Source organism: Pelophylax lessonae (genome assembly GCF_965119305.1).
Source record: "Pelophylax lessonae genome assembly, chromosome: 4".
NCBI lineage: Eukaryota > Metazoa > Chordata > Amphibia > Anura > Ranidae > Pelophylax > Pelophylax lessonae.
This window is the reverse complement of record NC_138771.1, coordinates 276,097,760-276,112,824: the sequence shown is the minus strand read 5'-3', so window position 1 is coordinate 276,112,824 and position 15,065 is coordinate 276,097,760. Positions and strand designations below refer to the sequence as shown.

At 45.4% G+C, this 15,065-nt stretch overlaps 1 protein-coding gene across 3 annotated transcripts in view; it reads right to left on the bottom strand.

Moving 5' to 3' along the window:
* The window catches only part of EEA1 (early endosome antigen 1), a 221,613-nt gene that overhangs the window by 81,704 nt on the left and 124,844 nt on the right, over positions 1 to 15,065 (bottom strand). For all 3 annotated transcript variants that reach the window (XM_082254237.1, XM_082254238.1, XM_082254239.1), the window contains 2 exons: positions 14,373 to 14,489; positions 2,882 to 3,220 (listed from right to left, as the gene is read on the bottom strand). In XM_082254237.1, coding sequence (XP_082110363.1) covers positions 2,882 to 3,220; positions 14,373 to 14,489 — 456 coding nt within the window. The remainder of the gene's footprint in view (positions 1 to 2,881; positions 3,221 to 14,372; positions 14,490 to 15,065) is intronic.

The window sequence follows — 15,065 nt, the reverse complement described above, 5'->3', positions numbered from 1 at the left end:
GACCTTCGTAAATACTCCGGGAGCAGAGGATAGGCAAAAGGGCAGTTGAAAAAAAGTGACTGCCTGCCTGCTTTTTCAAAGAGCAGAAAGTGGTTATGAGGTGGATAAATGGGAACATGTAGATAGGCACCTTGGCTGTGAATGTATGCCATGTATTCCATTGTCTCAGAGAGGAAAATAACGGCCTTGCGAGTTCCAAATGAAATTTTGAAATCTGAAGGTATTGTTGAGAGTTTTTTGATTTTAAAGCTAGAATAGAACAAATATTCTTGTTGTCCTTTGGTACCATAAACAGGTTTGAACAGAACCCTTTAGTGCCGGTTCACATTTGTGCGATCACAGAGATCGCATGTAATTCGGAGCGCACTGCTCCTAAAATTACATGCGTTCTCTGAGCGGTGCAAATTAAGCTATACAGTTTGTATGGCTGAATTCGCACCGCAATCGCACTAAAACACGCACAGGATCCTTTTTTTGGTCCGCAGCAGAATCGGATCGCATGGTGGTTCACACTAGTGTGATCCGATTATGTGTGAACTTTCAGATCGCACTGCGATATGATCTGGGGGTGTTGGTAACTTTTAATTGACACCCCAGCGCAGTGTGAACTGCCAGGGGTGCGGATGCAATGCGGGAACACGCTGTATATTCGCAGCATTCCCGCATCGCAGAAATGTGAACCGGCACTTAAAGTAATTGTAAAGTCTCATTTAAAAACAAACAAACAACATGTTATACTTACCTGTTCTGTAAAGTGGTTTTGCACAGAGCAGCCCAGATCCTTCTCTTCTCTGGTCCTTTTCGCTGCTCCTAGCCCCTGCCTCCTGTTGAGTGCCCTACAGCAAGCAGCTTGCTATGTGAGCAACCAAGCCGAGCGGAGCTGCAGTTCGGCCCGCCCCCTCTCTCTCCTGATTAGCTAACTGACTTTGATTGACTGCCACAGGAGCCAATGGCACCGTGACTGTGTCTCAGCCAATCAGGAGGGAGAGTCCCGGACAACCAAGGGATTACGGACATCGATGGACAGAGATGGGGCTCAGGTAAGTATTAGGGGGGCTGATTAACACAGAAGGTTTTTTATCCTAATGAATAGAATGTATTAAGATGTAAAACCTTCTGACTTTACAACTCTTTTAAGCTTGTGGAGGTACTGGCACAACTTTATCTGTCGAAAGGCAGGAAAGGAGGGAAGACTTAAAAGGTGAACTTCCCCTTTAGGTGGAGTTCCGCTTTAAGGTTGGACAGGGAGCCCCCTTAAGCGGTCTCAATGTGTAAACCTGATGGCGTACGGGCATACTGAAAGGAAAGGGATGCCCTTTGGAATGAATAGATGGAGATGACTTAACAGTCGTCTCCTTAGGCTTCTTCCAAAGGGAAGAATAAGTGTTTTAACCCCCAATAGCAACCTTGATGAAGGCATCCAGAGCCGTTGCCCCTTAAGGTCCATATCGATCAAAAGATTCCTAAAAAAAAACCTTTGCAGTACAACACTTTAGGAAAAAGGGGGCCCTAGCCATACAGTATGTACTTATAAAAGGATAATGCAGAAAATAAGCCTGGAGGTATCTGACAGGCCACCTCAGCTAAAGTTTAAACCATAGACATTTGTTTCATACGCCTAATGATCTGTGGGTTAGTGGCAGCAGCATTAACCCGCCCCCCCCCCCCCCCCACCATTTCCCCTTCTCCATGTGCTTTGATTCAGACATTGTGTAGCAACAGTGCAGAAAATGTACAGGATAGAGAATAGAGGCAAGACCTCAAGTAAGGTTAGTCTTTAAAAAGGCAGAACTGAAATAAACACATCCTTTCTCCTAGAACACTAGCGAAAACCTGAGGCATCCCTGGTAGTAAGAGCGGTTATAGCCCAGGCTGGCTTACAGTTCTTCTGTTTGCCAGTGTCCAATCTTCATATAGGTGGCAGTATAACCCAGAGATTTAAGACACCTTGTGTCCCTCAGTGGCTGAGAAACTGATTGTAATAAAGAGCAGCCAATGGATGATGGAACCTGGTTTTGTGAAAATAAGGAATTAGTCAGATAAACAACCATATTTATAATGTACCTAAAGGCTAAGAACACCCAAAAAATGATATATGAGATGAGCCACACCATGTTGGGAAAAGGAGGGTACAGTGATCTCAATGAGGAATTTAGTAGGCCATTCAACAGAATTCAGTTCAGTCTACAATCTTAGCTTAAAGCGGAGTTCCGGGCAAAAAAAAAATTTTTTACCTAAAAATACCCCCGGGACAGTCAGGGCTAGTGCATTTAAGCAACGATAGCCTCTGAACTGTCTCCTGTTTCACTTACCTTTTAGAAGAAATACTTACCTTAAAAATGTCTTGTCCAGCGCTGCCATCTCAGGTGTGAGCAGCTGAAGCCGGAGCGTCCTCTTCGGTGACGCCGGAGTCCCAGAATGCCCTGCTCGCCACTCCCGGTGCAGGCGCGTCATCCCTGCACAGCTTCTGGGCATGCCCAGAAGCTGTTCAGCAGGGAATGACGCGTCTGCACTGGAAGTGACGAGCAGGGCTGATGCAGGCGCATTGAATCCTGGGATCAATGACGCTCATCTCCCAGGAATCAATGCAAGGAGGAAGTGATGGCGCGGGCCACGGCCGCAGAGGGAGAAAGAGGAAGGAAGGTAAGAATATTTTCATTAAAAACAAGGTAAGTGAAACAAAAAAGGTTTGTGTAAGCTAGCGGGCGGTGAAAAGTTTTTTTTAGGGTGGAACTTTGCTTTAAGGTGGACTAATCTAGCCCAGGGTCGGTCCATTAGACTGACAGAAATCAGAAACAACAGTTGTACTGAAGGTCTAAAAGTGGTAATGAACTAATGATTGGCTCTTACAGGAATACATAAGGATGTGAAGATGTGTCACCTGGTTAATCTCACTTTGCAGCTGTAGGCTGTGCTGCTCCTTCTCTTCTCGCTGCTGTTGAAGCTGTTTGAAGTCAGCCTTGAGGTGCTGATGTTTGGACTCCACCTCAGATAGCTCCTCTTTCAGTTTCTGGTTGGCTTCAACTTTCTCAGCTAGTTCGGTTCTTAGAGTCTGTAAGGAGGCCTCGCTGGCTGACAGTCGTACATGCAGCTGCTGACATTCCACATCCCTCTGGTTGAGGCTGACCTGCAGGTTCTTCCTAGCTGTAACCTCTTCATGTTGTTTCTCTTCTAACTCTGTATACGCCAGCTCTTTCTTTAAGAGTTTTTCCATCAAACCCTACAAAATGTAGATATGGTACATGACATATCTTTCAATGCTAAACTGAAGAAAAGCCATAGAAACTTTAGCAGTTAAAGTGGTGGTCAAAAGTGTGTCACTAAAACCAACTTTGTTGTTAATATTTATTAAATAAGTCCCTTAATATAAGTATTATAGGTCTCTTATTATAGAGTATTATAGGTATGTAACTCTTTAAGGATAGGTGGAGCTCTACAATAAAACAAAACAAAAAAACTGTTAAAAAATGCAGTGTCTTTTACAAAGTCTCTGCATCAAAATAACATAACAAATAATGTAGCAAAGCATACCCCTGATGTTGATAAACAGTTTCCAGTATAGAGATAGAGAATGCTCGGTGCAGGCTTATCCTTTTCTTGTATTTTTTTTTTTTAAATAATGCCTGTCCACCAAAGGGAAGACAGGAACGACAATTATTTTCGATAGATTTTCCTTGTACATGTTGGAAACTGTATACAGTATGACAAACTGAGCACTTAAAAAAGAAAGGTTATATAGTGAAAGTATATCTATATTAAAAGAATATGGGGGTTGCTGGTCCTGACTGCCAATCTGATCCTATGGATTTAATACTTTCTGAGGAACAGACCTAGAAAAAGTATGCAGATCAGGAGTTTCAACTTTCTAATGTGTAAGATTCTTCCAGAAAGTATTAAACCCAGCGACAACAAGGCAATAAGTATTCTTAGATGAAGGGCAATAAGGTAAACCTCTCCTTTTCTCAAGTACAGTTTCCTTTAGAAACCAAAAAACAGGCGGTTAAATCTAGGGAGAGAAGAATTCCCCAAATGTTAACCAAGGGGTTATTAAGCAGACACTAGACTTACTGGTGGTTATAAACATATATTTTTTCTCAATCGAGTATAAAAAAAAGTGTCAAGCACTTATGGATATCATTCTCGGCTCAAACAACTTCCACTTCCCACCCATAAAACAATGTCACCAAAAAATATGTCCAGACAATGTAATGCTGCTTTGTATGCTGCGTGGATCTCTGCTTGTATTTAAAGTGGGCGACAAGGCACCAGCTCCACTGCATTCATAGGCCCCGGGGTTCAGGTGTAGTACAATGGCCAGTCACTAAGCACTATACCCTACCAATGGGGAAAATACTCCAAAAAAGGACCTTCTAGATAGATGGAGTGTCCAAAAAGGATTTTCGATCCAACCGTTAATTCCTCCAAACATAGGATAGATGGTAGAACCCAATCCGGGTAATTTCATATGCATCAATATTACAAGTTAAAGAAGCAAGCTATCTTACCCTATCCAGTTGATCTTCGTGTGATCCACACTTAGGGACTTACTGTTTGTTTGACCAAACTTGATCTTAGGGGATTCATCTTTGCTCAAGCTTCCTTCCACAATGTGTCAGATGGATGTCCATAGATGCAAGCTGTTCCTTAGTGCTGCACCGGCTAGATTGCGGCTAGCCATACTCCTGAGTCACTCTTGGCTCGTCTACCCGCGTGCTGTGGGATTTCAAATGCTCCACCATGGAAGGTGCGCCGCTTAACTATGTCCTTCTGTGTACCCGGCTTGAGCAGCTCCCCAAGGGTCCTGTCTACTCAAAAAAGTGTTTGGTGATGTAACTGTGAGGTCAACGCGTTTTGCTTCGTCAGGATAATGTGCCGCCTATTGCATTCATCTTAAATAGACAATCTTGCCTGGGAGGGGGCTATCCTTACTGTAATTGCTTAAAGTGACATTGTATCTATCCTTAACCATTTAGAAAGTATCCATCTTTAGCAAAGAGGTCGGCTATCTGTCACCAACACCAAAGTAGAACGAATAAACTTTTTTTTTTTCTCCCTCTCACCATTGCTTCTTCTTTGGGGTTCTCACAAATTCAGATTGAATCAAAACATCACCCCAGTGATGAAGTAAGGGGCATTCTACAGAAACACTGGGGCATTTTGCTAAATAACCTGACTATAGCCAAGTTTGTGGACGCCCGGAGGGGATGAAGATTAAGGGAATTTTTCCCCCTAAATTGCCACCTAGAAGAGGTGACTTTGACAGAGTTTTTTTCACTTACCATAAAATCCATTTCTCTGATGGTCATTGACAGACACAGCTTCTGACTCTTCTTAACCAATGGGTTATACTGCCCGATACAGGAGTAGGACACTAGGCAGGAAAAAGCTTGACTACGCCTATGGGGCAGTCCCTGGGTTACACTCCCACTCTCAGCTATAGGTACTCAGTTTTGTTACAAGCAGTGTCAGAAGAAAGCCAACTCCACAGAAGGGTGGGTACTGTGTCCGCCAATGAACATCAGAGAAATTAATTTTACGAAGTCAAAAATGTTCTCTTTAGTTCATTGACGGACAAAGCTTTTGATTCTTCTTAACCACTGGGACATCCCAAAGCAGTGTTAAACATGAGGGGTGGGAAAAACAGAAGAAAAAATTCCCAAGGCTAAACATAGCCAATCAGGTAATATGAAGCTCAACCAACAACAACTGGAGCTCACCTGAAAAAAGCAAGTCACCCTCAAAGAGGACAAGGAAACAGCAGCCTGCAAAACCTTGCGGTCAAAAGAAGCATCCGCAGATGACAAAACATCCACTTTATAAAAATATTGTGAAAGTGTGCACATACGACCAGGCGGCCGCCTTGAAAACCTGCATTACTAATAACCGATGACTGAAGGCCCAAGAGGCACTAGGTGCCCGAGTAGAGTGCGCCCTAACAGGGACAGGAGAAACCTGACTCCTAATTGAATAGGCCTGAACCACTGTCTGATCCATCTGGAAATGGTCGCAGTAGAAGCAGGCAACCCTTTCTGAGCACCATTCGTTAATACAAATAGTGAGTCTGACTTCATAAAAGACTCTGTAGCTGTTAGGTAGACCCTGATTGCCCGAACCACAGCCAGGGAATGCAAGGCAATATTCTTAGGATATGTAGGCCTGGGACATAGGGAAGGCAACACAATTTCTTCATTTAAATGGAAATCAGAAACGACCTTGGATGGAACGACGGATAGGGACAAGAACCACCTTATCTCTGTGAACCACCAGGTAAGGTGAACGACAAGACAACGCCGTCAGCTCCTTCACACTGCACGCAGAAGTACTAGCCACCAAAAAGGCCACCTTTTTGGACATCGTAAGCAGGGGGACCCTCCCAATATGTTCGAAGGGAGGTTTCTGGAGAAATGACAGCAACAAATTGAGGTTCCACGGCGGCAACTGAAACCGCACTGGAGGAGCCAAGTGTCCAACTCCCTGGAGAAAGTACACACCAAAGAATGTGTGGCCAATGGACGTTGAAAGAAAACCACCAAGGCCCAAACCTGACCCTTGTTGTACTCAAGGCCAGGCGCTGCTCAACCCCTCGATGGAGGAATGCCAAGATCTGAGCCACTGAAAATGAGCGAGGGTTAACCCCAAGAGACTAACACCAGGCAATGTACTTCTTCCAAGTACGATGGTAGATCTTCCTAGATGCAGATTTTCTAGCCTCTAACAGTGTAGGAATCACAGATTCAGACAAAACTCTATCCTTTAGCAGCCAAGCCGTTGAAGCCAGCAACTGTAAAGCAGGATGGTAGTTTGGTCCTTGGGACAGCAAATCTTCCCTGAGAGGAAGTCTCGAAGGAGCATTGGCGACCAGCCTTAACAGATCAGTGTACCAAGACCAGCGAAGCCAGTCTGGATCCACTAGAATGACTGAAATCCCTGCGCAGACGTCTTGGCAAAAGTTTGAGAGAGGGAAAGGCGTAAATCAGAAGATACTGAGCCACTAATGTGTCTGAGCCATCATCCAGAGGATCCTGGGACTGTGTCACAACCTCCTGTTGAGACGAGAGGCCAACAGGTCGACCTCTAGAGTACCCCACTGGAGAGACAACGGATGAAACACCTCCAAATGAAGTGACCATTCCCCCTGGTCCAACGCCTGTCGACTGAGGTAATCCGCTTGCCAATATTCCACCCCTGTAATGTGTACAGCAGAAAGGGCTGAAATGAATCAGTCTGCCCACCTTAGAATGCCAGCTACTTCCCAAGTCGCCAGGACACTTTTTGTGCTTATCTGGTGAATAACAGACCACAGCCGTGGCACTGTCCGATTGAATTTGTAACGAACAGCCCTGAAGACAATTGTCCAATAATCCAGACAGAGTCTGATCGCTCAGAGTTCTAGTACAGTGATCTGCAGTCTGGACTCTTTCAGAGTCCAGACCCCCTGAGCACAATCTGTGCCGAGGACGCCTCCCCACTTGGCTGGTATCTGTGGTGACAACCATCCAGTATAGGGGGAGAAAGGATTTTCACTGTCGCCGGAGTGCCGGAGAACAAAGTCACCAAATTAGGGACACTCTCATATCCCATCTCAAAAGGATCAGGTTGTCTAGACTGTGGATTCTTGTCCCATTTCACCAGAATCTCTTTTTGCAGAGGTCTCGTGTGAAACTGTGCAAACGGAACCGCCTCAAAAGGTAGGCACCATCCGGCCCAGCACCCGCATGCAAACCCGGAGGGATGACCATCTGCTGGACAAAAAAAGCTGAATTGCCTCCTGCAATTTCTGGAGTTTTTCCAGAGGAAGAAACACTCTGGCTGAGGCCGAGTCCAGAGTTAAACCCAGATAGTCCAGTATTGTGGATGGAACCAGAGCTGACTTCTGAAGGTTCAGAATCCAATCAAACTCCCTTAGAGTTCGCAGAGTAATCTCCAAGTTGTCCATCAGAACAAGTAATCCAGGTACCACAGTACCGCGATCCCCCGCTGACGCAACAATGCTAACACCGGGGTCAACACTTTTGTGAAGACCCGAGGAGTGGGGACGAGACCAAAGGGCAATGCCTCAAACTGATAATGCTTCTCTCCCGCGGTAAAACGGAGGAAGCGCTGGTGACTGGCACATAATAAAAAGTGAAGGTAGGCGTCCCTGATGTCGATAGAAGTGAGAAAGCCCCCCCTGATAGAGGGACGCCACTACTGTGCGAATGGACTCCATTCGGAACTTCAAAGCAGTTTAGCGCCTTGAGGTCCAGAATTGGATGCACCTTGCCTTCCTTCCTGGAAACAGGTTTGAGTAAAACCCCTAAAAAGTTTCCGAAATCGGGAGCGGGACAATCACCCCTTGACTTAGCAAGGTTTGCACTGCCCCAAAGAGACCCCGTAAGTGGTCTGGGGAAAAGCGCAAGTTGGAAGGAAAAAACCTTTCCGAAGGTAAGAACGAAACTCGATCTTGTAGCCTGACCATATGACCCACTTGTCCTATACCAGGGAGGTCCATGGATCCTGAAACCAGCAAAGACTTCCCCTCACCCCAGATATGGGTGAGGGCGCCCCTACATGCAGAAGAAGCCTTGTCCCCAGGTCTGGAAGAGCCCGCTCCTGGCTTGCCAGCCCAGGTCCTTCTGGAACCTCTGGAGGAGGCCCTGGAGGGCTTTGATCCCTTGTCCTGAGAACCTGGAAGACAAAAAATGGCCTCTTATGAGTCAAGAAGGAAAGACCCACGTTTAGGACGGGGCTCCTTGCCCTTGGTAGCCTGAGGAAGAAGAACTCTTACCCCCTGTAAGACCCATAATGATGTCATCCAGGGAAGCGCCAAACAGGCGATCCCCTACAAAGGGGAGATCAGATAAGGCCTTCTTAGCAGCCTGGCCTGCAGACCAGCATTTTAGCCAAATAATACGCGGAAGGACCACTCCTGAGGTGACTCTTCGAATGGGTACCTACAGCAAAGCAAGTAGGAATGGACAAATGAGCGTTTTTGAACGCTACTAATCTTTATAGACAAAGACTGTCAAAACAGGACGAAGAAAGGAACACTGTGCCACACAAGACAGCTTGAGGGCGTCAAAGGAAAGTTCACCTCTGCAGCAGCTTCAGCTGCATCCTCCCCCTCCAAGATTTCTGCACAGATGTAATCAGTGCATGAACCAGCACCTCTCGTGGGCAGCCAACAGAATGGAGGAAGCATTCTCACCATCAGACAGAACAGGGAGCGTGGCTACAACTCAGCAGCAACAGGGCCAGATGACAGCAGAAGCTGATGACACAGATGAGGCAGGGGAGGGCGGGGGCACTATATACTAGTCTCATGTTCAAGCGCCAGCTCACCCAGAAGGCATAGCAATCAGGGAACTGAGGCCCCGCAAAGGGGACACCGACCAGGGGCCCACGAATGAAGGTGTCGCTCTCCAAGCTCCTCCAGGGAGGGCTGCAAAAAAGAGGCTGCAACAAGAAAAAATTAGCCCCTTCAAAAGGGGACCGCCCACCATGATGCGGGTGCACAGGCAGGATACCCTGATAGTCCTGCAATGCTAGAAAGGGCAGGTGCCCTACAGTATAATTGTGGCAGCTGCCAACAAAAAAAGGAGGGGCACGGCTGGGCCGCATACCTTAGTAGGCCCTAAGCCACAACCTAAAGTTTTGTGGGCACCCAGCCACATGTGCCCAGATCTGAGCCAAAACGGAGCAAGAAGGGGGAAGGGGCAGATGCCCAAACGGGGAGCGGTGGCTTCAGCTGTCCTCACTGGGGTCGCCACCTCCAATGGAAGCGCCTGGCTCGGCCGCATGGCCTAGTAGGCTGCAAGCCACAGCCTAAACTTTTGCGACCACCCAGCCCCCTGAGCGCGGGCCCAGGTGGACCCGACCATACAGGGGCAGTGGAGAAGAGGGCGGATGCCCAAATGGAGGGTAGTGGCTTCACTCACCCTCACTGGGGCCGTCCCACATAGCGCCCGACCAGTAGGCCGCTAAGACGCGGCCTAAATTTTTGCTGGATCCGGCTGCATGACGAGCGGACCTGTGGATGCTAGGCCATCCACTCCCCCAACCCAACAACTGCAGCAGGTTGCCCAGGGGACACACCTGCCCAGTAACCACCCCCCAGGGTGGCGGGGTACACTGCTCAACTCCCCGTTGTGCACCAGGTAACCCTGCCCAGCAGCAACCCCAACAAGCATAACCTCACCGGGGGGGGGTCGTAAGACCCAGTGACCACCTAAATTCAGAGGGTCTTAGGGGAAGGTGGGGAACCCGGGGGTCCGACCATCCCAGGGAGGGACCCACTTCCACCCCAAAACCCTACAGGAGAAGAGGGGGGGACAGCTACTTACCATACTGGGAGAAGGGTGGGCACCGCTCTGGACAGACCTCTTCTCCATCGGAATGGGGGGGGGGGGGCTGTCGGCCAGGAGGAACACTGCAACTCATGCCGAGACCAGGTCGTATGCGCCCTCGTGAGAGGTTTAACTCGCAGGCCAGCCCCTGTCTAGTGAGGCTATGTCGTGGCCGACCTAGCACAGAGCTGGGGCTCGCTCGCCAGAGTGGGGAGGCCTTCTGGATCTAGATTATCCAGTCCGTCGTCCAGTCCGGCAGTTGACTGTAGATCTCACAGGAACAAAATAACAAAGATAGGAAAAAGTTCCATTTAAACGGAAAAAAAATTGCCAGGACCGGAGATCCCAGCAAGGAACTAGGTCCTTACTCCTGACTAGGCAGAAAAAAACTGAGTGCCTACAGCTGAGAGTGGGAGTATATCCCCTGGGACTGCCCCAGAGGTGTAATCAAGCTTTTTCCTGCCTAGTGTCCTACTCCTGTAGGGTGCAGTATAACCCCATGGTTAAGAAGAATAAGAAGCTGTGTCTGTCAATGAATGAAAGAGAAAAAAGGTTTATTCATTCTACTTTGTTGTTATATTCAATGGGGTGCAATAGTGAGGACAGATAGCCGACCTCTTTGCTAAAGATGGACACTTTCTAAATGGTTAAGGATATATACACTGTCACTTTAAGTAATTAAAGTAAGGACGGCCCCCTCCTAGGCAAGATGGTCTATTTAAGACGATTGGTAGAGGGGGCACGTTATCCTAACAAAGCTACGCGTGGTGTAGCGAAACGTGTTGACGTCACAGTTACGTCACCAGACACTTTTGAGTAGACAAGCCCCTTGGAGAGCCGTTCAAGCCGGGTACCCAAAAGGACATCATTACGCAGCACACCTTCCTTTGTGGAGCGTTTGAAATCCCGCGGCACGCCGGAAGAGTAACTCAGGATTACGGCTAGCAGACATCTAGCCGGTTTAGCACTAATGAACAGCTTGCATCTATGGACAGCTATCTGACACATTGTGGAAGGAAGCTTGAGCAGAGATGAACCCATAAGATCAAGTTTGGTCAAATCAACAGTAAGTCCCTAAGTGTGGATCAAACGAATATCAACTGGATGGGGTAAGATAGCTGGCTTCCTTAACCAGTAATATTGATACATATGAAATTATTAATTATATGTTTGATCGACGATCCTTTTTGGACATTCCATCTATCTAGAAGGTCCTTTTTTGGAGTATTTTCCCCATTGGTAGGATATAGTGCTTAGTGACTGGCCATTATACTACACCTGAACCCCGGGGCCTATGTATGCGTAGGAGCTGCTGTCTTGTTGAGGTGCTTTATCGCCCACTTTATACAAAAGTGGGAAACTGCCCAGCATTCGCAGCATACAAAGCAGTATTACATTGTCTGGACGTATTTTTTGGTGACATTGTTTTATGGGTGGGAAGAGGAAGTGGTATGAGTCGAGTATGGTATCCATAAGTGCTTGACACTTTTTATAATTCTCTCCCTAGATTTAACTGTCTGTTTTTTGCTTTGCCTAAATGGTTTCATGAACAGAAGGCCAACATGGTGCTATATACAACGGTGTTGTTAATTAATAAGTTGTATCCCCCATATTGTTTGGTTTCCACAAGTACTGATATTCCAATATTCTTTTTTGTCATTTATACTGAGTGATTCATATAACAATTTTTTGGGTCAAATTAGAATTTTTGCCTGTATTGTCTTCGTAGATTTACTGCATTAAGAATAAAAAACAAAAAAACATAAGATGTTCTGACCAGTGTAAAAATAAAACAATTGGAATTATTTATTTTGCAACCTTATGCTAGCCATATACCAAACATAAAATCGAAAAAATTGCACTAGGACAAAAACATATGACAATGGTGAATAAAAGTCCAAATGAAAGGATCCTGAGCTGCTGGCACAATGTCCTATTGGTGAAGGATGGTCAAGCACAATCAAGTAAATAGCAATAGTGATGCCCCCTGATAATGTCAGTTATGACGAAACATGTTGGGAGGAGCGTAACCACATGACACTGGCGTTGCATGCTACTGGAGGTCGGCCATGTTTTTGCTTGAAACAAACTTACACCACTTCTTTGTCATTTTTACGTCTGTTGCTTTGGAATGCCCATATGGATTATGTGACTGGATCCTAACGCTGAAGCGATTTATATATGCCCTGTCTGACCGAATCCAAATGTCCAAGTGATTGACATGAGATTTATCTGAGTGCTGTTTAACCTGGGTCATCTGGTAAGAGGCTGCATGTTTTTGCTCTCCTGGTGGTGGACATACCGGTGTTTTACCTTCACAGTGTTCATATTTATCTCACTGGGGGACTACTTGGAATCTACACTTTTGAGCGCTGCTATTTACTTGATTAGCCATATACCAGTCGAAAAATCGCTCAAATGTGTTTTTGAAAAATGAACACATGGTCGTGGGAGCAAACGATACTGTCATCATGTAATGACCGAATTTTGAATGATAAAACTTATAATGGACATAAATGAATTAGTTTCCTGTTTGATTTTTGCTTCTGGGTCACATTCCATCAGTTACATTTTTAACACATGAGAAACACAACCTTTTAATCTAATTTCAATTTGCCATTTGGCAGAAGTTTTTCAAACTTCTTCTTCGTTTTTTTTGGCTCAAACGATTTTTCCATTTTTCATCTAATGTATGGGCACCATTACCCTATTTATAATGCCCACCATCTACAGGTTGCCCCAATGTAACTTAGGGGCCCATTTATAATGAAGAGTGGGTTATCCCAATAATAATAGCCTTCACTGTGTGGTCCATTCACAAAATGCAAGTTGCGGTTGGAAGCCTTTGAAATACTGTGGAGTTAACTCTGTTTAATTAGCAGAGAGAGCTCTGCGATTGAAGGAGAGCTGGTCATGAGGCTTTCACAGATCAAATGACCATGCTTTTCATCTGATTTTTTTTTTCTTTTTAAAACAACAACTTTTTATTTTCATTATGCTCCACTGGCTTTGGAGCAGAATGGAAAGCGAACGAATGTGGGGGTCTTTTTATTTTTTGTTTAACCTCTAGTCTATAGGATACAGGTATAAGAATTAATACTTACCACCTTATTCCTGATTTGTCATATTCCTTGGGCGTTAAAGCAGTATGGCGGCTTTTTAAATAGACCTTTTAGTGTTCCAAGTGACAATAAAAGAGAACTGTGACAAGTTGGTAGAGTAATGACTGAAGCAATGGGAACAACTAGTGTATATATTATAGAACTATGCCCCCCTTCTCCCTTCCTACCCCCCCCTTTTTTTTTTCCTCTTTCCTCACTTCTTCCCTTCTCCAGCTGATCCTTTTTTCTTGCCCTTCTCATCCCTGTTCTAGTCTTCCACAATTTCTCTTCCCTTAACATATACTAGGTTTGTGTCAGACCCCTTTCCTAGGATTACTTGCTTGTCCCTTTATATATGCCCTTCTCTCCATCCTAGGCCTGTCTCTGGCCCTCTTTCCATGTATTGCTCTTTTCAAAGCATATTGCCTCCCCTATAGCATCTGGACATCGACTCACCACACGCCATTTTTTTAGCCTTGGTAAACTTTCTTTGCATTTAGAGACATATTTGTTGTCTGTAATTGTTATGCCTTGTTGTGCCTCATATAGATGGACTTGCTGGCAGGGGGCGTTGTATTTGCCTAACTTCAATAAAGTATTTGTGGAACTATGATATGGAACTCTAGCTGATAGACCAAGATAGAGCGTTGACCTCCTGTGTCCCCTGCTGTGAACTGTTGTCCTCATGCCAACTCCTACATCACTACAGGACACTTCACTCAGTGCCAATGTCCTGTGTTCCCTCCTGTACTCTGTAGTGTCAGTTTTCTAAACAACAGCAAATTATTTCTCTTTAATGTAAGGGTTTTCAGAAGGACAAGAGGTGTGTATTTACTATGTTCTCTACAGATATGGCATTTACTGGCAAATGTATTGCAGCGGCAAAGTTAATTTGTTTATTTTGCAAGGTGCACCTACGCTTTAAAAACAGCAGCAGGTCACCTACCTCGTTTTTCTGTGATGATTCAGAAATAGAGCTTTTAAGCTGCTGTAGTTCCTGGACATAAACAGCAACCTCCTGTGGCCCCTTTGCAAGCTCTGCTTTCAGCTGGTTAATAGTGGTCTAAAAAAAAAAAAAAAAAAAAATAAGAACAAGAGTGAGTAAATCGACAGGTTCCAGGAGAATACAGCAACTGCAAAATAAAAAAGCCAACGAAAATGCAGATTATTGCTTGTACATATGAAGTAATTTAAACATGCTTGTAAACCAAATAGTACAGGTTATCCTATCAACAAATATATTTTGTGTGTGACATAACCAAGTACAGTTAAATACACATCATGCTGATCATGTAACCAGCTGATGCAGTTTTAAGGGCTTTTCCACTTGTGACAAGAAAGTAGGAAATCCTTGACTTGCGGGTCAATGAAGGTAAGCAGATGCCTGATTGCGCAGAGCCTTGGCCAGTACTCTGTTAGGCCGCTTTACATTTGTGCGACCTAAATGTCTCGCAATTTTGACATGATTTTCACTGGACCTGAAGCAATGCCTATATTTTTGTACCTCAAAATGCACCAAAGTCGGATCAAAGTAGTGCAGGGACTGACTTTGAAGTCTTACCAACTTGAAGTCGCACAGATATGAATGGTACTCATTGGAAATCATGGAGTAGGATTTGTCGTGTGACTTTGCAGTCGC